Source organism: Aedes albopictus, chromosome 1 (genome assembly GCF_035046485.1).
Source record: "Aedes albopictus strain Foshan chromosome 1, AalbF5, whole genome shotgun sequence".
Taxonomy (NCBI): Eukaryota; Metazoa; Arthropoda; class Insecta; order Diptera; family Culicidae; genus Aedes; species Aedes albopictus.
The window spans coordinates 123,821,181-123,848,448 of NC_085136.1; the positions used below are offsets into that span (position 1 = coordinate 123,821,181).

Here is a 27,268-nt window from a genome sequence, read left to right on the forward strand (position 1 = left end):
GCCCAAAAACGTCTAAATTCTCCGCTAACATAGTGTTTTGCAAAATTATGAAGATTGATATGTCGCAAGCCATGTTGCATAACAATTTGGAAAATGGCCACTTCCCCGGGTGGTTCCAGGTTCCCGGAACATCCGGGATGGCGGCCAATATGTTCAACAATCTCTGAAGTCTACTCTAACCTACTTGTTTTGCAAAATCATGAAGATTGATATGTCGCAAGCCTTGTTTCATAAATGTTTGGGAAATAGCTACTTCCCCGGGTGGTTCCAGGTTCCCGGAACATCCGGGATCGTAGCCAATACATCCAAAAACCTCTAAATTCTCCTCTAACATACTTGTTTTGCAAAATCATGAAGATTGATATGTCGCAAGCCATGTTTCATAATTGTATGGAAAATGGCCACTTCCCCAGGTGGGTCCAAGTTCCCGGAACATCCGTAATTGTGGCCAATATGTCCAAAAACCTATGAAGTCTCCTGTTACATACTTGTTTTGCAAAATCATGAAGATTGATATGTCGCAAGCCATGTTTCATAACAATTTGAAAAATGGCCACTTCCCCGAGTGGTTCCAGGTTCCCGGAAGATCCGGATTTGTGGCCAATATGCCCAAAAACGTCTAAATTCTCCGCTAACATACTTGTTTTGCAAAATTATGAAGATTGATATGTCGCAAGCCATGTTTCATAACTGTTTGGAAAATGGCCACTTCCCCGGATGGTCCCAGGTTCCCGGAACATCCGGGATGGTGGCCAATATGTCCAAAAACCTCTGATTTCTACTCCATCACACCTGTTTTGCACAATTATGAAGATTGATATGTCGCAATCCATGTTTCAAAACAATTTGGAAAATGGCCACTTCCCCGGGTGGTTTCAGGTTTCCGGAACATCCGGAGTTGTGGCCAATATGCCCAAAAACGTCTAAATTCTCCTCTAATATACTTCTTTTGCAAAATTATGAAGATTGATATGTCGCAAGCCATGTTCCATAACTGTTTGGAAAATGGCCACTTCCCCGGATGTTCCCAGGTTCCCGGAACATCCGGGATGGCGGCCAATATGTCAAAAAAAAAAACCTTTGAATATTCCTTCAATATACTTAGTATATAAAATTATGAAGAATGAATCATGACAAGCCTGTTTTTAGAATTATGCGAGAAAAAATGTCATGTGTAGGGAATGTTTGAGAAGTGTCCTCCGAACGCACCCCAAACGCGACCCGGAACATCCGTAACCAAAACCAGACAATCCCAATTTACTCAAACTATGCGTCTGCAATAATAAAAAGATAATTGAACATGTTTGCAATCATATTGCATGTGTTTTTTACAAGTGATCAGTGGTTAAAAGGAAGTTGGTCCATTTTTGACCTGATTTGACCCATAGAACCCCTTCAATAACTCAGACTCCAAGGACCAAAATACCATTTTAATATTTTTCCATACAACTAGAGATGTAGCGCGATCTTCGTACAAAATTTCGTAAAAATCGGTGGGAAAATGAAGTCACAGTGATTTTTTTGAAATTAAATTCCCAACTAGGACCGAAACGGGTTAAGTAATAGATTGTGTGTAGATTACTGCGAAGATGATATGGCACAGATCGCTTGGTTGTATAACTTGTTGGCCTTATATGCTAGTTCTGACACTGTGCTGTGGAAGTTGAAATTAAGGAAACCATCGTTTTATCCCGTTTCTGGATCTAGCGAAAGCTATGAACATACGAATATACATGAGAAGGGAGAAATAAATATAAAGATACGGAAAAGAAATAGAAAGATACGGTCCAGGGATTGAGTCCAGGATCTTCTACATATGAATCAGAAGCGGTAATTACTAGACCACCAAGCCCAACAGTCGGTCGCTATCGTTCACGAAGTGTTCACGAAGCAGACAACAAAGCTATAAGTTGGATTATGTAATTAAGAATAAAAAAAATAAAACAAGTAAAATGAAACGCCACTGTTGAGAATGTTACATCACAAAATTTTATATATTTGTTTTTGTTTGTTAGAATAAATATACATTTCCCATAGTAGGTGTTGTTTAGGTTTGTTTAGCCATAATTACATTACAGAGCTGTTCTATGTTTGTCCCGTATAGTCATTTCCATTCCAGCAAGTATTTTTGTTTTGTTTTATTTATTCTTGTTTCACCCTACACACACATTTTCCACGATCCCCTCCGGTTATACCAGCTGGTGGTTTTCTACTTCTCAGCAACTATATTTCAACTCCTACAGCCGGTGTCAATCTCCGATTGCTCCATTTAATACGTGGCGTTTTATGCTTTTTTGTTTTTTTTTCTTCTGCAAAGTGTTTCCAAAGAAGCCGGACCGTACGCGGTCACCGCGGAACTTATGTCTCCTCCGTTACTTTTTCTGGCTACTAATGTTCCGCCTAGCAAATCTCAAGAGTAGTTGTAAATATTTGGTTTGCTTTGCACGGCTTCAGCTGACTACGGCTGTTTTGCTTAGCTTAGTGTTTGTTTTTTGTTGTTTTTCTTTCTTTCTGTTTTCTGTGTTATCGGTTAAATAATTGATAAACTATGTCTTTCGACTACTTTTTAAAGAGTATTACTTTTTTTTTGTTTTTCATTGATCCTATGGCGGGCGGGTGAGTGGCGCATAAAAAGTGCATTTTTGTTAGGGATTTTTGTAATGTTTTTATTTCTCCTAGGTGAGGGACAACTGTTTCGACTTTTACCGTCTCTTTCATGCTTACTTATGCCTTTTTTGTTCGATATTAATAATTTAAATTACAAAAGTACGTTCCTTCTATTCTCAGCATATGCTTTCGGTTCTCCGATTTTTAAGTCATTCATTTTTCAAGGTTATGTTGCTTTTCAATTTGTAAGCTTATTTTGTTCTCTTGTTTTGTACAAGGACAAATCAAAACACTTAAGGGGAAGGACATTTAGACGGTTAAGGGTTCATCAAAAAAGGTACACTTCTACGATCACATGTATGCGTTTAAAGAAAACAGTGAAGCGTCAATTCGTCATTAGCGATATTTGTGTAATGCACGAACAACAGTTATGTATATTTGGTTCATGGTTAGGCAAAGCTAGTGTGATTTATTGTTTGATTTCTAGATAGCTAGTTTCTATATATCGCCTCATTGAGATGCTTCGTTATTACACTTCAATCCGATTTACTAACAGAGACATGCTAGAATTGTAGGTTTTTAGGAATTAGTAGTGTTTTGACAACCGAAACAATAAACGGAACATACTGATATGTTTGCGTCCAAACTAAAGACATTTTGTAATTTTCGGAAAAACTGCTGTTTAAGGAGAGAAAAATAAAACCTCTTATTTTGATTCAAGCTCGATATCTACTACAATAAGAAAAATGGTGGTTCTTATATGTTTGTTGTTCTATGTTTTGTCAAGGGACGGCCCAATCTCATTTGTATCTACTGTTTTCATTTTTGGAATCAGCAAAACCTATCTACATGTACATATATAAACTATATATAAAAAGCATCAATCTTGATCTCTGTTCTCATCTGGTAACGGCAAAAAGACAATCTACACCCGGATTAAACTGACCCCATGATGTTTGGTTTCCGATGTCTACATCCTAGATAATTAAGATTAGATCATGCCAGTAGGAAGGAAAATTACAAGACCTATGCGGCTCAGAAGTTGCACCGACGTAATTAATCGAGGTTTACTAATCGTACTAGTTTTCTGAATTCGAAGCTTACATTTTTGAAGAATGAATCGTTATGTTGCCGTATCTGAATGAAAAATTTGCGTAACTGACGCCTGCTTACAGTGACCAGTGGAATGAAAGATTCGTCGTATAGTCGCTACAGCTTTTATTCGAAATCGTATTAAAAAAATGACAGAATACACAAAAACATACATTTATTGGTTCAACATAACATTTAAATTGAAAAGTGCTACCTTTCAATCATCTTACGTCCTTCCGTCAGGAGCTTCCCGTTCTGCCGGTTTCTTTGCTGCAGCATTACCGCCCATGCTGCGTTCTTCTTCTCCGATATCGCTGTGCACTTTAATGGTAGAATTTTATTAGCGTGCATAGCTTTTCTGTTTTTCTTAGTAGCTCTCCTAAACAAGCACGTAAAAGTTGTTCCCAGCTTGCGTGTGTTGTTGCAGATCTGAACCGCTGAACGTTCTTATCATGGATCCTATTCAACATCTACATCTCGACAACGCAGAACCCACGGTCCTTCAGTGAACCGCCGAGTATGCGGGTGCTCCCCGTGAAGTTGAGAGCTACGCAGTTCCACGTGCTGACTTTCCAATTGCAAGTTCTGTTTCGTATTGATTCGTATTGTTCTGTTGCTGATTTTCCGTGCTGAAGCTTGGAACATCGCCATGGTATTCCAAGCTTCGGCAGCGGATGTAGCCTTACCAATGTGGACCAACTGGGTGTCATCCAAGGTCAGTTCAATTGTCACTAGAGATAGTTCTTTCTTCAATTTCCAGGCAGCAGCTGCGGGATCTGGTTTGGGATAAATTCACTGCTGCCCAAATTCCTTCCTTCAATAAAAGTAAATAACTTTAGCCGAAGACTCCAGTTATCGTAGTTAGTGCCGTTAAACTTCACAAATGACTTATCTATCTTTCCTTAAAAAATGCCCGACTGTTGAAATAATCTCCAAGATTCACCGGTCTCGATTGAATAGTATTGTAGTACCGGAGCAGTAAAACACATCTATCTTGATCTGCTGTAGAACATGATTTCCAGTGAAACAAAGTCGGAAGTCGGCTTCGCAGGTCATACCGGTAACCTGCGATCGGACTCAATCCTTCTACCGGACAGTTGACCGCGTGGAATCTTCCTTCTTCGTCTTGGACCTACTCACTAGGACAAAGTCTGCTTCTTAGCTTAGTGTTCTATGAGAACCTCCACAGCTACCGTAATGCACCATACTTTGCGCACTTTTCAAAACAGCATTAAACAATAGTGCTGATGCATAATGGAAAATTTTTTTCACGAATACTAGCTAGTGATTGTGGGTATGTGGGGAAAATATAAATATAGAAAAAATGGCTTTAAAGAAGTGGTAATCACCCAAATGCGCGATGTTTGACACTGCTCAAAGTTTGGTGCCTCCACGGTATTAAGTAACTGCCAGCTTCCTCTGTCAATGATCATTTTTGCATGTATATATCGTGTGGGAGCCACGAAGATACTCTATGCTCAAGGAAGTCAAGGAAATTTCTATAGAAAAAAGTTCCTGGATCGACCGGGAATCGATCTCGTCACCCTCAACACGATAATGCTGAATACCTCCTCGCCTTTGCAGCTGTGGCTATAGAGGCCCGTCGAAGATTCCCTGGTATAGCGTTGTCGTGGCGGTTGTCTACTACTTAGGTTGGATCCAAGCCCTTTGTATGAAATAGAATTCCCGGATCAGTTCAAGATAGACAGAGGTAGATCCTGCAGCAGTGTAGGCAGATAGGGCCACACTCACAGGGAAGCCAAATTGTGGTACACGTAGTAGGTAAGTACTGTCAGCGCACTTGATGTTGTCAGTGCAGCGATAATCCAGGCGTGATGACGACCCTTTTTCCGCTTTCTCATGTCCTCAGAAGTGGTGAGGCCACTTAGGAAGCGGGCAATACGCCTGCGCCATACCGTTGTGGCCTCTGCAAAAGCGAGTCACGAAGTCCGTAGCTGCAAGACTAACCTCGAGGGTGCGCATAGCATTAGCCAAATAGCCCCTCTCCGAAGCAATACCTTCTGGTGGTCCGTGAGAGAAGATGAGCTTGGCGGCAATGAGTACGTTTGAGGGTAAGGTCGGGTAAGTAGTCTTTGCTATTTCGTAGGTGCCGGAGGAAGTCACAGTCCCACACTACCTGAGGTTTCTATTCTCTCAGGTGTGTGTAGAGCTGATATTCAGTAGGCATAAACAGGTTGGCTTCAAGATAAACGGTCGGTAGATGTCGAGCATGCTGCTGATGGGGTTGACGAAGCAGTAGGTACGAGCTCAATGATCATAGGCTTGGAGGTTTCTGGGAACCATATGCGAACGGGTATGACATATGTGAGTATTCTGCAGGACGTGAAGTGTCCTGACGACTTTATTGGAAGCTAGAGTCTTGACGAGCGTTCTATGACCAACTAAGATTGATGAACTCAGAACTAATGATTACTTGAGTAGTAAATGCCATCGAAACCGAAAAAGAGCAACATGAAGTGTTTCCGGTGTAATCAGCCGGGACATCACGCCTTATATTGCCAACGAGAAGGGTAAGGTCACTGCAGAAGCAGGACATTAGCAGTCAGAGCATTAGTTGTGTTGGAACCTGTCCAGAGTGGTCTGTGTGGTCCCTTGGAGAAAACGACTTCCGTTGGAGCCTTTGTTCACCAACGATTGTTCTTGAAAATGTTCAAGCGCTAGCCAAAATCTTTTCGGCGTGCCTTACAGCTAGAGGGATTGCTTGGTCACCTGTAAGCCGGTGACTCCATGAAAAGGTCAATAACATAAAATGAAAGGCTTTGCCGCCGTAAGAACTGCTTCAACCCCGGTAAGGCCGCTACGCCGCTCAGATGACCTATTCGTCCTCGGGATAATGCAGGAATACCTACTGTATCGCCAGAAGGTCTGCCTTATGACTAGTCGAGTTCCTGCTCCGTCACCAAAAGGTCCGTTTCGCCACCGAAATCCGCTGAGCTGCCGGTGGATGCGTTATTATGCTTTGAAGCGCCAGCACAAGCCTTGTTTCGTGGCCCCAGGCTGAGCCGTGAGGCTCAATGCCCCTGAAAGCTCCATGTCACCGCCGTATGTTTTGCGGCGCGGTAAGCATCCACACTACTGGTGAACCAGCCGTCCCGCCATAAGAAATTTCAGGGCCAAGCGCTGTGCACTTCAGAACGCCCTGAGCCCACCATTCAAGGGGTCCCTTAGGGTCCATAGGGTCACCGCCAACCTGAGCTACCGATGGAACCCTTCTACCTCGGGCGGCGAGCCCGAGTGACCAACCCGTTATGCGCCATTTCAGTCAACCCGACCCGATCCAATGTTCAGGTAAATTGAATATTTATCTTAGGTTCACCACAACGAAAGTTCCCCCATCCAATACGCCCTGGGACCTGGGCGTCGAAAAAGGCCTTTGGGTCCACTTCGAAAGCTGCCATTATTGGCTAGATCAGCAGCTTGAGGCGTTGATCCGTCCCGTCTGTATCTGAAATGAAAATGTAACCGGCGGCAATCTGCAGACTACGCGATCTGCTTACGGAAGGAAAGTCCGACAAACGAAATAGATGTTCAAGTTGAAGTCGATTCGTAGTACCCCCTCAGCAGGTTTGTGAGAGTTTGTCGCGGTCTAGAGTAGTATTCGTCAGTTTGTTATATACAATTCAGGAAAGTGTTTGTGTTGTTTATTTCCACTCTTTATGTTTGCTGGTAACCCGAAAAGGACGCAGCCGACAATATCAGCTACAATACTTTACTACTTTCAGTCCTGGGCACCCACGGTGGTGCAGAGGGCCGAATTGAAAGATTTCCTCCTCTCCTCTTCTTGGAGTAACGTCCTCATTGGGACAAAGCCTGCTTCTCAGCTTAGTGTTCTATGAGCACTTCCACAGTTTTTAACTGAGAGCTTCCTCTGCCAATGACCATTTTGCATGTGTATATCGTGTGGCAGGCACGAAAGATTTCCATCCTGGGCGATTGCCAGCAATCGCCTTGACAAAACACCGTTGTCACCGTTGTGCAGTACTCTGCACGAAAATGCCCTGTACTGTGCTTCAATGAGGTCGACAAGGAGGCCGATGATTTTCTCAGGGAGACCCTTGCGCCTGAGGGCTTCCCACATGTTTCCGTGATTGAGACGGATCGTTGTCAACTAATCAAGTTGGAATCGCTATCCATTAGGCGCACGAATCAACAGAGGATGCTCATTTACGATCTGCTCACAGGGAATATCGACTGTTCGGAACTACTTGAACAGATTCCGATTCACGTTTCTCCCAGACGATTCCGTCATTCACCCTTCCTGGTCATTCCGTTTCACCGCGCCAACTAAGGAAATAACAATCCATTTTTTATGTGTCTTTGCTCCTTCAATGATGTTGCTGAGCTATTTGATTTTAATGTATCAAAATGTGTTTTTAATAGTAGGATAAGAGAACTAGATTAATTTTAGTATAAGAAATTCAGTCTGTGCGAGATAATCGAAGATGATGTAATAAATAAAAAGCTTTTTCGTAATCAATGAACACCAGGTAGAGAGACTCTAGGAATTCATTGATTTACTCCAGGATGATACGAAGTGTGAAAATATGGTCCACATAAGATCGTCCGGCACGGAAGCCTGCCTGCTGCCGTCGGAGAGTTGCGTCAATCTTCTCCTGTATTCGGTTAAGGATCACTTTGCAGAGGACTTTGAGAACGATATACAGTAACATGATGCCCCGCCAATTATCGCATACAGTCAGGTCACCCTTTTTGGGTACCTTTACCAGAGCGTTAATGATTAATCACAAATTTAATCATGATTAATGATTAATGATTAAGATTAATCAAAAATCATTAATCATAATCACAAAAAAATTTCATTTATTCATTAATCATTAATCTTAATCACACTGATTTCGCAATTTAATCATTAATCAGTAATCATAATCATAGGAAAAAAAATTAATCAATCATTATTCATTCATCACCAAAAATGATTCATCATATAGATATATATGATTCAATTTGAATTGGTTCAAATGCTGCTCTAAATAATATAATGTATGATTCTTTTCTCAAAAATCTCCCAGACAGAGTATCCATTTACTTTTGGAGCTTAAAAAATATTTTAAACAACAAATATATTTTAATCATTTGCAGTTTTTTGTGATTGATTAATCATGATTAATCATGATTTTTAATCAACGAGCCATTTTTAATCATTAATCAAAATCAATAATCACAGATAAAATGATTTTTTTTCATTAATCATATCATTAATCATCTCAAAAATCAATTTAATCATGAATCGCAATCAATAATCACCGAAATTGGAATTTTAATCACCAATGATAAATCATGATTAAAATTTCTGTTAATCATGAACGCTCTGACCTTTACTAAGATGCCTTGCATCCAGTCGGCCGGAAATGTCGCGGTTTCCCATATGTTGCAGAATAATTGATGCAATAGTTGTGCGGATACTACGGGGTCAGCTTTGAGCATCTCAGCTGACATGCGATCGACCCCTGGGGCCCTGTTCGATTGCATGCTACGGATGGCTGTTTCTATCTCCTGCACTGATAGAGCTTCGGTGTTGACACGGGTAATACGTCGAACCCTTGGCGGATCATGCTAAGGTGTTGACGGCGTGACCGACACTTGAAAAAGGTTTCCAAAGTGCTCGAACCAGCGTTTCAACTGGTCAGCCGGGTCGGTCAGTAACTGTCCAGACGTGACTTTCGCGGGCATCGTAGCATTCATCTTAGTCCCACTAAGGCGACGTGAAACATCGTAGAGGAGACGGATGACGCCGGCCGGTGTTTGCGGCTTTCTCGTCTTCGTCGGCTAGGGAGTCCGCCCACGCTCTTTTGTCCCGTCTACATGAGCGTTTCACTTCCTTCTCGAGAGCCGAATAACGCTGACGGGCTACGGCTTTGGCTCCTCGTGTCGTCGCACGCTCTATCGCAGCTTTGGCCTTTATCTTCCTCCAGGTATCATCTGTGATCCACTGCTTTCTCTGGGTGCTTAGCTCAACCAAATTATTCTCGCCGGTGGCGATGAAGGCCTTCTTGATGGCACTCTATTGACATTGGCGTAACTAGAGGGGGGGCCAGGGGGGCCAGGCCCCCCCCAGAATCCGCCAGGCCCCCCCAGAAATTTTTCATGACTTTATATATGGAAATTAGAAAAAATCTGAAAATCACTGTCATGGTGACAAACATAGATCTATATTCTCAATTTAGTTGAAAATCGGAGTTTTCGACTAGCGAAGTTGGATTTTTGTCCAAATCCGTGCGACGGACCTAACTTCGGAAGTGGTGCGCTGTATAGCACACAGCATATAGCACAAATTCCGGGTTTCAACTGCACGTACAGTAATAGAAATTTATTTGGCATAATATGTGTTTTAATTGAAAGTTATTGGAGACAATTCTCAACTTGTCACTCTTTACAAGATCATTGTCCAAAATGGTCTATGTAATTAGTTAGTTTTGTTTGGAAATATTATATAATCAGAATTATATAAAAAACAATACTTTGTACATCTTCTTTTTTAAATCGCTGAGAAATGAAATCTAAATGATAATTTCCAGGAATTCCTGGATGGCTATCTTCAAGAATCTTTGAATTTTCTAGCAGCATTACTGCAAAATATGGTTAAGTAATTCCTTATGGAAATCAAGTATCATGTGGGAAAAAACTCCGGTTGAATTTGCAATGGAGCAAAAGTTTGTGAATTCCTAGTGAGAATAGATGTACGTAGCTGAAGCGTAACGCGAGTGCATTCATTAAATCCATGCTGGAGGTGATTTCTAGTCGGTCACTATTAATTTCTATTATTTCGTGGGCCAGGTGTATTTTTGCGTCTATCAAACATCGCACAAATTCAAATGGTCATTGAGGAAGTTTTAATATATTTAATAGCTGATGCTGCAAGATGTAATCGTGAGTTTGAAAGTATTTATGATTGGACTTGTAAAAGACTTGGTATTCATGAGATAATTGTGAAAGAATTCCTGGATGATTTCCTGGAGAATTTCTTGGCTTCTATGCCCCTCTAAAATTATCTAAAAGAATTTCAATACAAATCGCTGGAGTAATTCCTCTAGAAATCCTTCAAATTATTCAAAAAATCTACAAGTAATCCTAAAAAAAAAACCTGGGGTGAATCCCTGAAAAACATTATGAACGGAATACTGTAATTTTTTAACTAACCGCTGAATAAATTTTAAAAAAAATACCGAGAGAAATTTCGGAAGAAATCATTATAAGAATTCTCGGAGCAATACCTGCAGGAATCCCTGGAGTAATTTGTGAAAGTATACCTGGAGGAATCCGAAAAGCAAATATGCTAGGAATTTCAGGAAAAAAAAATCTGAAGAATCCGCATTAGAAATCCCTGTAGAAATTACTAGAAATTTTTTTAGATGAATCCTTGGAGGAATTTCTGGATGCACTCCTGGAGGAATCCTTAGAGGAATTCTTCAAGAAATCACAGAAGGAGTTCCTAGATGTATTTCTGGAGGATATCCGGGAGAACCTTCTGGAAAAATTCCATGCGGAATCTCTGGAAAAGCTCCTGGACTAATGTCTGGAGCATTAGGGGATTTTTTTTTATTATCGTACAAATTGGTATGAAGTTTCTGAAGGTTAATAACACCGCTAGCCATGATGGTCTCCAATAGCGGAAGGTCCGAAAGAGCTTGAAACTATTGAGAAATCATCATGTCTACAGGTCGTAAGCCCTGATAAAGTGTGGAACGTTTTGATGGCTGTGATCCCTGACCATCATGTCAAAACCCAGGGATACCCAAGTGACCATACTGTTAGGGTGTAGGGGTTGCATGTGTGAGGCGCATATATTGACAGGCATTGCTATGGACCGTTAGGGCTGAGTAGGGTCGAGGAATGGATCTACGATTGCTGAATTATACTGAAAAAGTCGTGATTCAGCAGTGGTGGCACCGCTTTCCGCTTTTGTTCGGCCTTGGTGGTTTGTGTGGGGTGGTGCGTGTCGGTGTGTGTGTGCTTTGTGCGTGCGATGCTTACGGCTTCAGCAGGGTGGTTACTTGGGTAGTGTGGGATAATTGGGTTTGGGACTGAGGGGGTCGTCGTTGATAAGGCCGACATCATTGAGTGCTCAGTGTTGGCGGTTGTATTGGTGACGATTTCTTCAGCCTTAAGATCCCATTTATACCACGCACAGATTTTTGGGAAGAGGGAGTACTTTGTAATGCAAGAGAGGGATTTAAACTCTGCGTTACGGGTTGCGCGAGGTCATGCAGATAGACTCAACCCAGGTGACCGTGCGGCTCGGACAGTGATGCATGAATGAGTGCGGTGTGGGTGAGGTGCGCTGCCCTGTGGGTGCAGTTGAGTCCGGGTTGGAGTGGAAAGAGACCCTTCTCTACTCTAGGTCGGTTTCGGTTGTACGGGCGTGGTAGTGTTTGTCTTATTTGTGTCGTGTTGTGCGTGATTTGCGGCTCGAGCTGCGTGGTTACTTGGGAAGTATTGTGCTCTGTAATCTAGATTTTGGTTTTAAGGTGAAGCTAAGGCTGGGCTGTGCCTCGGATTTGTTGGGCGCAGGTCGGGAGAGCTGGTGGCAGTTTGTGCTGGGGGGTTTACTCGATTGGTTATTCACTGATGGTGGCCAGTCGATCGACTTATCGGCGCTGCCTGTCATTTGGTTCTTGGGGTTTGTGCTCTCGAGGTTCGGGGCGTTGCTTCGTTGTATCTTCGCTTTAATACTAATATTCCTTGTTTGATTTAACTGACTGTTTTTTACAGGCGTTTAACTCATTCTATTTCATAGATTGCCAAATTTAAGGGTAATGGTTCAATAGGGTGTTAGCTATCAGAGTGGATTAGAACGAGTTGGCGCCTACAATACACCAACACTGACACACACACTCCAATACTTACACGCACACATGCACCTACAACTAGCTGTAAAAGACCAGTGGGCGGGACAATGGTACCTACCCAACAGTTGTAGTTGGGGTGTTTGGCTTAGCTACATGACTTGGTCCGGCAAGCCGATAAACATCAATTGGTAGACGTATTGCCTAGTGAAAAGACAACGCAGATGGGCGAAAGCCAGGGGATGCGTTGATAATAGCAGAATAGCAGAAATTGGTATGAAGTTTCTGAAGGTTAATGAAATTAGGTAGGGAACATATATATTTGAAAAACAAAATTGAAAAAAATCAGGGTCGCCTAATTTTCCGGAAAACTCCAGTGAAAATCAAACATTTTCCAAAGACACCACCTACTTTGAAAAATCATAGAACGAAGCATCATAGGCACATTTTTTTGTGATATCATAAGCAAATTTTCTCAGCAATTCCAAGATGGATTTCTGGAGGAAATCCTAGAAAATTTTTTGGACAAATTCCTGTCGGATTCCCTGGAAAAGTTAATGGATTGATTGATTGATTTGTCTTTTTTAAAGAGACTTTCAGCCCTTGGCTCCAAAATTAATGGATAAATTTCTGAAGGAGGCATCCCTGGAGAAGTTCCTGGAATAATGCCTGGAGCATTAGAGAAATATCTGATGAAATCCCAAGATAAATTTCTAGAAGAATTCCCAGAGGAATTTCCGGAGGAATTCCAGGAGGAATTCTTGGAGGAATCTCACGGAAGAATCCTTAGAGGAATCCCTGCAGGAATTTTTGGTATATTCTTGGAGGAATTCTTGGTGGAATTTCTAGAAGAATCCGTGAAAACTCCTGGACGGATTTCTAGAGGAATCCCTGGAGTTGAAATTCATGGATTTATTCCTAGAGGAAACCTGAAAGAATTTCCGGAGGAATCCCTTGGAAAAATTCCTATAGAATTTCCTGAAGAATCTCCTGAAAGAATATCGGAAGCAATCTCTAAAGGACTTCTTGCAGAAATTCCTGGCGGAATGCTGTAGGAATTTCCGAAAAAAATCCTGGAGAGATTCCTGGATCAATTTCTGAAAAAATTCCTGTAGAAATACCTACGGTAAATCTTGGTGGAATTTCTTGAGGAGCCCTTGGAGACACTGCGGTAGTAATTTCTGAGGAATTCCCAGAGGAATTCCTGAAAGAATTCCTATATGAATTCCTGAAGGACTTTCTGAAGGAATTCCTGGAGTATTTCTGAAGAAACCTCATAAGGAATTCCCGCAAAATTTCTTAGAGAAATTTCTACAAAAATTCTTGAAAGAACCCTGGAGAAATCCCTGAAACAAATTTCTGGAGGAACCTTAGGAGGGATTCCTGGAGAAACTTCCGGACAAGTTCCAGGTGGAATTTCAGGAGGAATTTCTGGACAAATATTTATAGGAAATTGATATGTCCGGTAACTTCCGGAATGAAAATGCTTTTCTTGTAGTTCTTAAGTAGTAGTTGCTTTATTGGAAGCCAAACTTAGAATGAATCAACCAGTGCAGATTCCTCTGCTTATATAGTGGAGCAAAGGCTGCTATGATGATAAATTCGTATTTAGGGTATTATTCAGTTGACGTGTAAATCCATTGATTGCTGTGATCCAACATTTCCCCCCTTAAGGTTTCGTCATCCAATAGGGCTTGAACCGGGCTGGTAGTTGAATCATGCGTCGTCTTCTTTCTAGGATTGGAGTCACAGGTTGGGCTGGTTGTGGTTCATCAATTGCATTCGGAGTCGGAGTCGGTTCATCCTCGGTTTCATCGGTTCCAGCAGCTTCTCCATCCGACATATCATCCGTCAAGATAGAATCTTCCAGATTATTGAGAGGTGGGTCATCAAGCGGTTGAATTGCAGGTTGAACTTGAGGTGCGACATCCGCTGGAGCTTCTGTCGGGACCGTTAATCCGAATCCATCGAAGAATATGGAAAGTGCAGATGGTTGCTTCTTTGGACTCTTGTCTGGAACACGACTCTTGAGTTGATTGGTGTGGGACCGTATTAAACGTTGTTGATCGTTCAGGAACACATTGTAGTTAACGTTCCCGATTTTCTCAATTACGGTTGCTGGTTCCCATCTCCAGGAATTCGTTGAATGAACCTTGGCATACACGGAATCGCCATGCTGGAAATTCCTCTGGACTGCACCGTGCTTCTTATTGAAGGCGTCGTTTTGCTTTTTCCTGTCCCTGGATTCGGTTCCACGTTCACTCGGTCTGAGCATGGATTGTATGGTACGAATAGGTCTGCCGAACATGATTTCCGCCGGAGATCTACCTTCCAGGTCATTGGTGGGCGTTGAGCGATATACTTGCAAGAAAGTGCGTTCATTGGTTGTTTCTCCTTGGCTGGAACTGACTTCGGCTTGGACAGGCAGCCACAGTAGCCTTCCTTGTGGCCAACACGATTGCACTGTTTGCACTGATGATCCGAGAAAGGACAATCCCGAACATAGTGCATTTGGCCGCATTGCCAGCAAGGTGTACGAGGAACTTTACCTTCCGGCTTCGAAGACTGCTGTTGACGTGAATTTCCCTTCTTCTCCTGGACGGCGTGCACTGATGATTTCGAACTTGATTGATGCTCGATGATGGATGTGTCCGCCTTCAAATTGATGAGCCGTTGATAGTCGTCAATGAGGTTCTGGAGAGTAACGGGATTTTCTGGTGTCTCGCCTTCGATCCGGGAAAGTAGCCTGGTTCGAATGTCGGTGTAACTATGACCTTTCAGACCACAGACAAACACCAAACACTTGAATTGGTCAATTTTCATGTTTTTGAAATCGAAATCCTCACATGCACGATTCACCTTGCCTCCGTAGCTGATAATGTCTTCGGCTTCTGACTTGACAAGCTGCAGGCAGTGGAAACGCTTGTTGAATGTTGAGGTTTGAGCTCCAAAAATTTCGAGAGAAATTTCGGAAGAAATCATTATAAGAATTCTCGGAGCAATACCTGCAGGAATCCCTGGAGTAATTTGTGAAAGTATACCTGGAGGAATCCGAAAAGCAAATATGCTAGGAATTTCAGGAAAAAAAAATCTGAAGAATCCGCATTAGAAATCCCTGTAGAAATTACTAGAAATTTTTTTAGATGAATCCTTGGAGGAATTTCTGGATGCACTCCTGGAGGAATCCTTAGAGGAATTCTTCAAGAAATCACAGAAGGAGTTCCTAGATGTATTTCTGGAGGATATCCGGGAGAACCTTCTGGAAAAATTCCATGCGGAATCTCTGGAAAAGCTCCTGGACTAATGTCTGGAGCATTAGGGGATTTTTTTTTATTATCGTACAAATTGGTATGAAGTTTCTGAAGGTTAATAACACCGCTAGCCATGATGGTCTCCAATAGCGGAAGGTCCGAAAGAGCTTGAAACTATTGAGAAATCATCATGTCTACAGGTCGTAAGCCCTGATAAAGTGTGGAACGTTTTGATGGCTGTGATCCCTGACCATCATGTCAAAACCCAGGGATACCCAAGTGACCATACTGTTAGGGTGTAGGGGTTGCATGTGTGAGGCGCATATATTGACAGGCATTGCTATGGACCGTTAGGGCTGAGTAGGGTCGAGGAATGGATCTACGATTGCTGAATTATACTGAAAAAGTCGTGATTCAGCAGTGGTGGCACCGCTTTCCGCTTTTGTTCGGCCTTGGTGGTTTGTGTGGGGTGGTGCGTGTCGGTGTGTGTGTGCTTTGTGCGTGCGATGCTTACGGCTTCAGCAGGGTGGTTACTTGGGTAGTGTGGGATAATTGGGTTTGGGACTGAGGGGGTCGTCGTTGATAAGGCCGACATCATTGAGTGCTCAGTGTTGGCGGTTGTATTGGTGACGATTTCTTCAGCCTTAAGATCCCATTTATACCACGCACAGATTTTTGGGAAGAGGGAGTACTTTGTAATGCAAGAGAGGGATTTAAACTCTGCGTTACGGGTTGCGCGAGGTCATGCAGATAGACTCAACCCAGGTGACCGTGCGGCTCGGACAGTGATGCATGAATGAGTGCGGTGTGGGTGAGGTGCGCTGCCCTGTGGGTGCAGTTGAGTCCGGGTTGGAGTGGAAAGAGACCCTTCTCTACTCTAGGTCGGTTTCGGTTGTACGGGCGTGGTAGTGTTTGTCTTATTTGTGTCGTGTTGTGCGTGATTTGCGGCTCGAGCTGCGTGGTTACTTGGGAAGTATTGTGCTCTGTAATCTAGATTTTGGTTTTAAGGTGAAGCTAAGGCTGGGCTGTGCCTCGGATTTGTTGGGCGCAGGTCGGGAGAGCTGGTGGCAGTTTGTGCTGGGGGGTTTACTCGATTGGTTATTCACTGATGGTGGCCAGTCGATCGACTTATCGGCGCTGCCTGTCATTTGGTTCTTGGGGTTTGTGCTCTCGAGGTTCGGGGCGTTGCTTCGTTGTATCTTCGCTTTAATACTAATATTCCTTGTTTGATTTAACTGACTGTTTTTTACAGGCGTTTAACTCATTCTATTTCATAGATTGCCAAATTTAAGGGTAATGGTTCAATAGGGTGTTAGCTATCAGAGTGGATTAGAACGAGTTGGCGCCTACAATACACCAACACTGACACACACACTCCAATACTTACACGCACACATGCACCTACAACTAGCTGTAAAAGACCAGTGGGCGGGACAATGGTACCTACCCAACAGTTGTAGTTGGGGTGTTTGGCTTAGCTACATGACTTGGTCCGGCAAGCCGATAAACATCAATTGGTAGACGTATTGCCTAGTGAAAAGACAACGCAGATGGGCGAAAGCCAGGGGATGCGTTGATAATAGCAGAATAGCAGAAATTGGTATGAAGTTTCTGAAGGTTAATGAAATTAGGTAGGGAACATATATATTTGAAAAACAAAATTGAAAAAAATCAGGGTCGCCTAATTTTCCGGAAAACTCCAGTGAAAATCAAACATTTTCCAAAGACACCACCTACTTTGAAAAATCATAGAACGAAGCATCATAGGCACATTTTTTTGTGATATCATAAGCAAATTTTCTCAGCAATTCCAAGATGGATTTCTGGAGGAAATCCTAGAAAATTTTTTGGACAAATTCCTGTCGGATTCCCTGGAAAAGTTAATGGATTGATTGATTGATTTGTCTTTTTTAAAGAGACTTTCAGCCCTTGGCTCCAAAATTAATGGATAAATTTCTGAAGGAGGCATCCCTGGAGAAGTTCCTGGAATAATGCCTGGAGCATTAGAGAAATATCTGATGAAATCCCAAGATAAATTTCTAGAAGAATTCCCAGAGGAATTTCCGGAGGAATTCCAGGAGGAATTCTTGGAGGAATCTCACGGAAGAATCCTTAGAGGAATCCCTGCAGGAATTTTTGGTATATTCTTGGAGGAATTCTTGGTGGAATTTCTAGAAGAATCCGTGAAAACTCCTGGACGGATTTCTAGAGGAATCCCTGGAGTTGAAATTCATGGATTTATTCCTAGAGGAAACCTGAAAGAATTTCCGGAGGAATCCCTTGGAAAAATTCCTATAGAATTTCCTGAAGAATCTCCTGAAAGAATATCGGAAGCAATCTCTAAAGGACTTCTTGCAGAAATTCCTGGCGGAATGCTGTAGGAATTTCCGAAAAAAATCCTGGAGAGATTCCTGGATCAATTTCTGAAAAAATTCCTGTAGAAATACCTACGGTAAATCTTGGTGGAATTTCTTGAGGAGCCCTTGGAGACACTGCGGTAGTAATTTCTGAGGAATTCCCAGAGGAATTCCTGAAAGAATTCCTATATGAATTCCTGAAGGACTTTCTGAAGGAATTCCTGGAGTATTTCTGAAGAAACCTCATAAGGAATTCCCGCAAAATTTCTTAGAGAAATTTCTACAAAAATTCTTGAAAGAACCCTGGAGAAATCCCTGAAACAAATTTCTGGAGGAACCTTAGGAGGGATTCCTGGAGAAACTTCCGGACAAGTTCCAGGTGGAATTTCAGGAGGAATTTCTGGACAAATATTTATAGGAAATTGATATGTCCGGTAACTTCCGGAATGAAAATGCTTTTCTTGTAGTTCTTAAGTAGTAGTTGCTTTATTGGAAGCCAAACTTAGAATGAATCAACCAGTGCAGATTCCTCTGCTTATATAGTGGAGCAAAGGCTGCTATGATGATAAATTCGTATTTAGGGTATTATTCAGTTGACGTGTAAATCCATTGATTGCTGTGATCCAACATTTCCCCCCTTAAGGTTTCGTCATCCAATAGGGCTTGAACCGGGCTGGTAGTTGAATCATGCGTCGTCTTCTTTCTAGGATTGGAGTCACAGGTTGGGCTGGTTGTGGTTCATCAATTGCATTCGGAGTCGGAGTCGGTTCATCCTCGGTTTCATCGGTTCCAGCAGCTTCTCCATCCGACATATCATCCGTCAAGATAGAATCTTCCAGATTATTGAGAGGTGGGTCATCAAGCGGTTGAATTGCAGGTTGAACTTGAGGTGCGACATCCGCTGGAGCTTCTGTCGGGACCGTTAATCCGAATCCATCGAAGAATATGGAAAGTGCAGATGGTTGCTTCTTTGGACTCTTGTCTGGAACACGACTCTTGAGTTGATTGGTGTGGGACCGTATTAAACGTTGTTGATCGTTCAGGAACACATTGTAGTTAACGTTCCCGATTTTCTCAATTACGGTTGCTGGTTCCCATCTCCAGGAATTCGTTGAATGAACCTTGGCATACACGGAATCGCCATGCTGGAAATTCCTCTGGACTGCACCGTGCTTCTTATTGAAGGCGTCGTTTTGCTTTTTCCTGTCCCTGGATTCGGTTCCACGTTCACTCGGTCTGAGCATGGATTGTATGGTACGAATAGGTCTGCCGAACATGATTTCCGCCGGAGATCTACCTTCCAGGTCATTGGTGGGCGTTGAGCGATATACTTGCAAGAAAGTGCGTTCATTGGTTGTTTCTCCTTGGCTGGAACTGACTTCGGCTTGGACAGGCAGCCACAGTAGCCTTCCTTGTGGCCAACACGATTGCACTGTTTGCACTGATGATCCGAGAAAGGACAATCCCGAACATAGTGCATTTGGCCGCATTGCCAGCAAGGTGTACGAGGAACTTTACCTTCCGGCTTCGAAGACTGCTGTTGACGTGAATTTCCCTTCTTCTCCTGGACGGCGTGCACTGATGATTTCGAACTTGATTGATGCTCGATGATGGATGTGTCCGCCTTCAAATTGATGAGCCGTTGATAGTCGTCAATGAGGTTCTGGAGAGTAACGGGATTTTCTGGTGTCTCGCCTTCGATCCGGGAAAGTAGCCTGGTTCGAATGTCGGTGTAACTATGACCTTTCAGACCACAGACAAACACCAAACACTTGAATTGGTCAATTTTCATGTTTTTGAAATCGAAATCCTCACATGCACGATTCACCTTGCCTCCGTAGCTGATAATGTCTTCGGCTTCTGACTTGACAAGCTGCAGGCAGTGGAAACGCTTGTTGAATGTTGAGGTTTGAGCTCCAAAAATTTTCTTGAGGATTTCGACGGTGTCCGCAAAATTGACATGCTTGGGAAGCTTCGGCAGAATGTAGTTGACGTATCGGGTGTGCGAGGGTGTATCCAACTTCCTTAGCAGCAATCGTACCTTGGCGGCATCTTCCAGATTCTTGGCATCCGAATCAAAGAGGTCCACGTACCGGCTGTACCACTTGTCAAAAGTAATTCCATTTTCCGGATCGAAAGAAAACTCACTGATGTTCGTAGCCAAGGCTTCTAGGGTTTGCTCCGGGTTACTGGGTGTTGGTTGCGCCAGCTTCTGTAGGAGTTCCGCCATCTGGAGTATTGCTTGCTGAAGGTCTGCCATTGCTTCGGGTTCTTGAAATCTCGTCGCCAAATTGATATGTCCGGTAACTTCCGGAATGAAAATGCTTTTCTTGTAGTTCTTAAGTAGTAGTTGCTTTATTGGAAGCCAAACTTAGAATGAATCAACCAGTGCAGATTCCTCTGCTTATATAGTGGAGCAAAGGCTGCTATGATGATAAATTCGTATTTAGGGTATTATTCAGTTGACGTGTAAATCCATTGATTGCTGTGATCCAACAGAAATCTTGGAGAAATTCCATGGAACTATTCATGGATGAATTCCAGGAAGAATCCCTTAATCAATTCTTTGAGGAATCCTTCAATGAATTCCTGGAAGAATCTCTAGAGGAATTCTGGAAGGAAGCCATGGAGAAATTTCTGAATATATTCATAGAGAAATTCCTAAAGAAATTCCCAGAGAAATTCCTAGAGGAATTTTGAGAGGAATTTCTAATGGTGTTCCAGGAGAAATTTCCAGAGGAATTTCTGGAGGACTTACAGGAGCAATTTCAGAAGGAATTTCTGGAAGAATTACTGGAGAAATCATCGGAGGAATTTCTGGAAAAATCCATGAAATAATTCCTGGAGGAATATGTAGAGGAAACCTCGGAGAAGAAATTCCTGGATTAATTCTTGGGGGAAACCCTGGAAGGATTTCTGGAGGAATTCCTGGAACAATTCCTGAAGGAATTGCTGTAGGAATTTCCGAAGAAATTCCTGGAGGAATTCCTGGATCCATTCCTGAATAAGTTACCGAAAGTATTCCTGAAGAAATACCTGGGGTAATTTTTGGTGAAATTCGTGGTAGAACTCCTGGAGGAGTCCCTGGAGAAATGCCTGGATGAAATCCTGGAAGAATGCCAGGAGGAATACCTGGAATAATTTTTGAATAAATTCCAGAAAGAATTTGAGGGGAAATTGTTAAAAGAATCCCTTGAGGATTTCCTGGAGGATTCATGAAAAAATATTTGAAGGAATTCCTAGAGATATCTCAGGAGGAAATCATTCAGGAATCCCAGGAAGAATTATTGGAATATTTCTTGGATAAACTCCGGGAGGAATTCTTGGGGTAATTTCTAAATGAATCCCTGGAGGATTTTCTAGATAAATTCTTGGAGAAATTGCGGTAGTAATTTCTGAAGGGATCCTGGATTAATGCCTGGAGGAATCCCTATAGAAATCTCTGGAGGAACTTCTGGAGGAATGCCTGGAGTAACCCCTGGATAAATTCCTGGAGTCATGCCTGTATCAATTCCTGGAGGAATCTCTCGAGAAATTCCTTAAGAAATCCCTGGAGGATACCCTGGGAATTTCCTTAAAAAATCCCTGGAGAAATTCCTGAAATCTCTGGATACATTTCTAGATGAGTTCCTGGTGGAGTTTTCAGAAGAATTCTGGGAGCAATCTAGTGGAGTTTGGAGTTTTTAGAAGAACTCCCGAAGCAATCTCTAGATGAATTGCTGGAGAAACTCCCAGGAGAAATTTCTGAAGAAACCTCTTGAAAAATTCCTAGAGGAATCCTTAGAGAAATTTCTAGAGAAATTCTTGAAAGAATCCCTGGGAAAATTCTTTGGAAAATCCCTGGAGGAATCCCTGAAGCAATTTCTGAAGAAACCTCAGGAGGAATGCCTGGAAAGTTCTGGACAAATTCCTGCAGGAAGTTCTGGATAAATTCTTTGAGGAATCCCAGGAAGAATTCCTGGATTAATCTGTAAAGGAATTTTTGTGGAAATTCCTTGGAACTATCCCTGGAAGAATTCTTGAATGAATTTCGGGAAGAATCTCGAGAGAAATTCTTGAAGCAGTTAATGGAGGAATTTCTGAAGAAATTCCAAAAGAAATTTCTCTATAGGAAATCTTGGGGAAAATCCGTGGAACTATTCATGGAAGAACTGCAGGAGAAATCCCTAAATGAATATCTTGAGAATCCCTGAATGAATTCCTGCAAGAATCTCTAGAGTAATTCTGGAAGGAATCCATGGAGAAATTTCTGAAGGAATTCCAGTAGAAATTTTTAGAGGAATTCAGAAAGGAATTTCTGGTGGAGTTCCAAACTTGAATAAACTCCTGGAGTAATTCCTGAGGAAATACCTGGGGTAATACCTGGAGAAATTCTTGGTAGAACTCTTGTCTCTGGAGAAATGCCTGCATGAAATCCTAGAGGCATGCCAGGAGGAATATCTGGAATAATTCTTGAAAAAATCCGGGAGGAATTTCCGAAGGAGTTCCCGGAGGAATCTCAAGATTCATTCCTGATGAAATACAAAGTTCGATTTCTGAGGGAATTCCAGGAGTATTTTCTGAAGAATTCTCAGGGGAAATACTGAAGAAACCACTGAAACTCCTGAGGAAATCCTGAAATCCTGGATTAATTCCTGCGGGAGTTTCTGAAGGAATCCCAATAAGAGTTAGTCTTAAAAATGTTTAAAATAATCTCGGAATTCGTTTTTGTAAGAATAACAGAAGAAATTTCCGGTGAAGCCCTGGAGGAACTCTTGTAGTAATTTCTGAAGAAACCCGATGAGGAATCCCGGAAGCAAGTCCCATTAGGAACTCTTTATGGAATCTCAGGAGAGCTTTCTTAGCGAATACCTGGAAGAATTTTTGTAGGAATATTCCTGGATAAAAAAATAAAGAAATCAATGTATGCAGTATTTGTTGAAGGAATACTAGACTCCCTAGTGGAGCGGACCTGGTGGGATGGTTAGAACACTTGATTATCACGCCGAGGACCTGGGATCGAATCCCACTCCCGACAAACTCGCAAAATGTGAGTTCTTCCTTCGGAAGGGAAGTAAAGCGTGGGTCCCGAGATGAACTAGCCTAGGGCTAAAAATCTCGTTAATACACATAAAAAAAAACTAGGATCCCTAAAGGTTTTTTGTACAAATTTTTCAAGCAATTCTTGGAGTGTTTTTTAAGAATCTCAAAGTAAAATTTTCTAAAAGAATTTCTGGAATATGTTCCTGCAGAAATACTTCGAATCATTCCAGATGTAATTATTGGAGCAATCTCTAGTGGAATTTTGGAAGGCATATATGGAGATATCCCTGTAGAAATACCTTAATGGATCTCTGGAGAAATTCCTGAAGGAAACTTCGAAAAAAGCACTGGAACAATTACTGGAGGAACCTCTAAAGATATCCCAGGACAAATCCCCGAAAAAATGTCTAGTGGAATCCCTAGATGAATTCTTGATTGAATTTCTGGAAGAAGCCAAGATGGAATCACTGAATTAAGCTATGGAAAAAAATCTTGGAGGAATTGTTCGTACTCATATAGTTTACAAAACTATGAACAAATCTGAAACAGTCATTTTGATTACTCAAAACTACAATACTGATTTGCATATTCACATATCGGGCGCCCATCCCGCTTATAATTCATCTCAGGTCAGGCCCCCCCTGGGCCCCCTCCAGGAAAAAATCCTAGTTACGCCAATGTCTATTGATCTTCTACGCTTCCACCTGCTGGAATATCCGCAACACGGTTCTGTAGATCCTCGACGAAGGACCTTTTTACCGCAGCGTCTTCCAGTCGGAGTGTGTCGTTTGTTCCGCACATGAAGAGGCTCCGTCTCCATTTCCGGCTGATGCAGATGTGGTCGATTTGATTTTCCGTGACGCCATCACGGAAACCCATGTCACTTTGTGCACTGGTCGATGAGGAAAGAGCGATCCCCCAATCACCATGTCATTGTTGCCTCAAAACTCTGCAAACAGCTCTCCGTTTTCGCTCATTTCTCCGGAACCATGGCGTCCCATGACGTGCTCATAGTCCGAGTTGTCGGAACCAACTTTCGCGCTGAAGTCGCCCATGAGGATCTTGATAGCACCTTTCGGAATCTTGTCCACGACAGCATTCAGTTGACTGTAAAAGTTCTCAGCTTGCAACTCGGCAGCATCGGTTGGCGCGTAACATTGGATCATGTTGAGGTTTCGAACCCGTGTTCTGAATCTGGCTACAATTATCCTCTCATTAATAGGTTCCCACTTCATGAGCACTGCGTGGGCGTGAGCGCTGAGCAGGAAACCAACTCCACGGTGGCGAGGAGCGTGTTCACCTCGTAGACCAGAGTATAGCAGAATTTGACCCGATGCTATTCTGTGTTCTCCAAAGTTCGGCCAACGGACTTCGCTCAGTCCTAGGATCTCAAGCTTCATACGGCATGCCTCATTGGCTAGTTGTGTCAGCTACCATCATCCCGCAATATTGTCCACCAGATGACTCTGCACTGCATGTGACCATCGGGGTGGTAACAAATGGTAGTGAGTAGAGGCCATAGCTGAAATGTAGATCCTTGTTTGATTGTGAACCTAAGATCGGCCATTTGCCCAGGTACTTAGTCCCCACCATAAAAAAGGTGCGGAAGCGAGAGTTGTATTTTGTGGACATAGCTAACATGTAAACCCTGGTTGCCTCAAATCCGAGGTCTAAGGCTAACCCTCAACACCAAGGCGAACCCCAAATTGGGTAACCATCCCAGGTGAAGTTCCGGCCATCCGTTTCACCCGGCCGAAGACATAAAGGAGGCTCATTCTCCGGAAGCCGAGGAACTCCCGGTTCATTTAGGCGGCAAAGGTCGCATTTGAATCGTGGAACGAAAAGGAGATGGACGAGGAAGAAAAGGATCGATGGATGTTGGCAGCAGGAGAAAGGGGAACCGAAGAAAGAAGGACAGACTAACTTAAGAAAGTGGGTGGAAGTAGAGTGAAGGTAGAGAGCTAGGGAAAGATAGAAAGAATGTACACAAATATCAAGTATACAGGAGTGTGGAAAAGGTAATCCAAGTGTTTTCCTGAATCCACGAAAGAGCAAGCATAAGCGCGCCGACCCTTGAGATGTGAGGTCTATACAGAGTGTATTAGCCGTTGAGACGGGTCACCTTCTGTGACTCTCTCCTCAAGCCAACGGTAGCTGTGGGTTAAACCCCCATTAGTTACAATCGAACATTACAAAGCGCGATTTGAGACGAAGATCTAGGCACTCGCAAATCCAAGAAGACAGCTGCGTTTTACTTGGATGCTTTCGACTGCTTGGAGTTTGTACCAGGAAACTTTTTCGGCTTTCAGTCTTTGAAGCGGTCAGAGCTAGAGCATGTTTTCTACGCTCGACGTTTCGATTGTTTATTCAATCTTTCTCAAGGGTTAGAAAAGTTTTGTTCTTCGTCTGGTGGTTTGTTTTTGTTATTTTCAAAGACTGAAAGCCGAAAAAGTTTCCTAGTGAAGATAGCAACTCTGAAACCTATACCTAGCAGTTATTGCTAGACTTGGGCTGAAAATCAATGAGCTCGATGAAGTAAGAGTGTTTCTTCAAGATTTGCGAAACGATAAAATCTACGTAGAGCGACCGGGACGTAACGCAGTCTCTGGCGGTAAGGTGTGTTGGCTTAAGTATGCTTTATACGGACTTAAGCACGCAAGTAGCGCATTGGACGAGTAGCACAAGGTACTGAGGTAAATCGGTCGACAAAGGTTCTCATCCTGGTCGTGCATATTAAGGTAGCGTCCATTGATTACGTTACGCTAAACTCGACATTTTTCGACCCCCTCCGTAACGCATTTTTGTATAACAATTTTAAAATTTGTGTATGGGCCATAACGCTCGTAAAATTTGATTAAATAGAAAAAAAAATCAGTGATATTGAAAGACAACTTCAGGCTCCAAGTTATTAACCTAATATGATATATTAGGACAGCTAGTACAACAAGTAAACCACGATTAACAAAACATTGCAATGATCAAAAGTTCACGTATGAAGACTTCAGGAAAGTCTTCTTGAAACAAATTTTACGCTTTCTATCTAAATCAGAATCGTCCGTTCTTAATACTCCTTGTTCATGTCAATAGGTTTATAGGAGTATACTCCTACCAATGGGTTCTTTTTGTCGGACAAGAAACTCAAACGGGTTGCACGGCTTACCCAGAGTACAATGTTGCAAGTTCTTCGAAGTCCGTTCAATCTCTTTAACATTATATCCGTTTGCTTCCTTTGTCCAATTTGATGCCAGATGTTTTTTTGCTGATTGTTAAGCTTAGTGTTAAACAATTTCAAAAAATATATTTTATTTTTCATGCTGGACTTTTCGCATATTTGCATTTTAGTTTTTTTAATCGTCCTCTCTTTGGTTAGCATTCCTCTTCCTACTTTTTGTTGCAAGACTTTCACCAAATATGTGTCCTATTAGTATGTGTAGTTTATGTCCACGAATAACTTTGTTATTTTTGCTGATATCAATACAAAAAGCTGCATCTGTTGCCGTTTTGCATTCTTACTTACTGGTTCTGTTTGCTTTTATATTTTTTTTTCCTTTTGTGATGCATTTGCTGCCCAGCGGCAATGATATTTCAATGAATAAATGCGATTCTTCCTTGTTGTGTTTAAGTGTGGCTCGAGTCTGTCTGTTTTTCACTATTTATCAATTATATCTGCAAGGCCAAGGCGTGAATAAATTCCGATTACAATTATTCTCTTGCTTGTTTATTCCATCATCATGACTAGGTTCGAATTTTTCGTTTAATACTTCAAGCACAGAGCTTACATGTCAGGTTCTGTCTAAATAGATTCTCACTGTGGATTTTTTTTAATGGTATAAGATGAATCATGATGAAATATGTTCTTTTTTGCAGAAGTGTCAAATATGTAGTTGAGTTCTAAGTTTTGGTTGGTTTTGTTACTCTTGGTGTGTGTACTGTGAAAGCTTTAGTGAGAGGGTAATGTATAGTTGCACAAATGATAACTCAAGCTAGAACAAACTGTGAAGCCTGATTTCGGAAATTCTTAAATGTAGACCGGATTCTCCTGGCCGGTTAGTAGACGGAACATGGACGTTGGCATCGTTTTCATTAGGATCTGTAACGAACGAACAAGCGTCAT

The 27,268-nt window shown here is 42.3% G+C and overlaps 2 protein-coding genes across 2 annotated transcripts in view; both read right to left on the reverse strand.

The window, feature by feature from the left end:
* Window positions 1-1,966: 1,966 nt before the first annotated feature.
* Window positions 1,967-20,392, reverse strand: LOC134285142 (uncharacterized protein K02A2.6-like). Its single transcript, XM_062845309.1, has 2 exons — window positions 9,055-20,392; window positions 1,967-8,438 (listed from the first exon to the last, which is right to left on the reverse strand). The coding sequence occupies exon 1, from the start codon at window positions 20,390-20,392 to the stop codon at window positions 19,211-19,213; it is 1,182 nt and encodes a 393-aa protein (XP_062701293.1). The 3' UTR covers window positions 1,967-8,438; window positions 9,055-19,210.
* LOC109422876 (serine-rich adhesin for platelets) overlaps window positions 1,967-27,268 on the reverse strand; it is a 209,378-nt gene continuing 184,076 nt past the window's right edge. Inside the window, exon 10 of the mRNA XM_062845308.1 lies at window positions 1,967-27,244. Coding sequence (XP_062701292.1) covers window positions 27,173-27,244 — 72 coding nt within the window. The 3' untranslated portion in view covers window positions 1,967-27,172. The remainder of the gene's footprint in view (window positions 27,245-27,268) is intronic.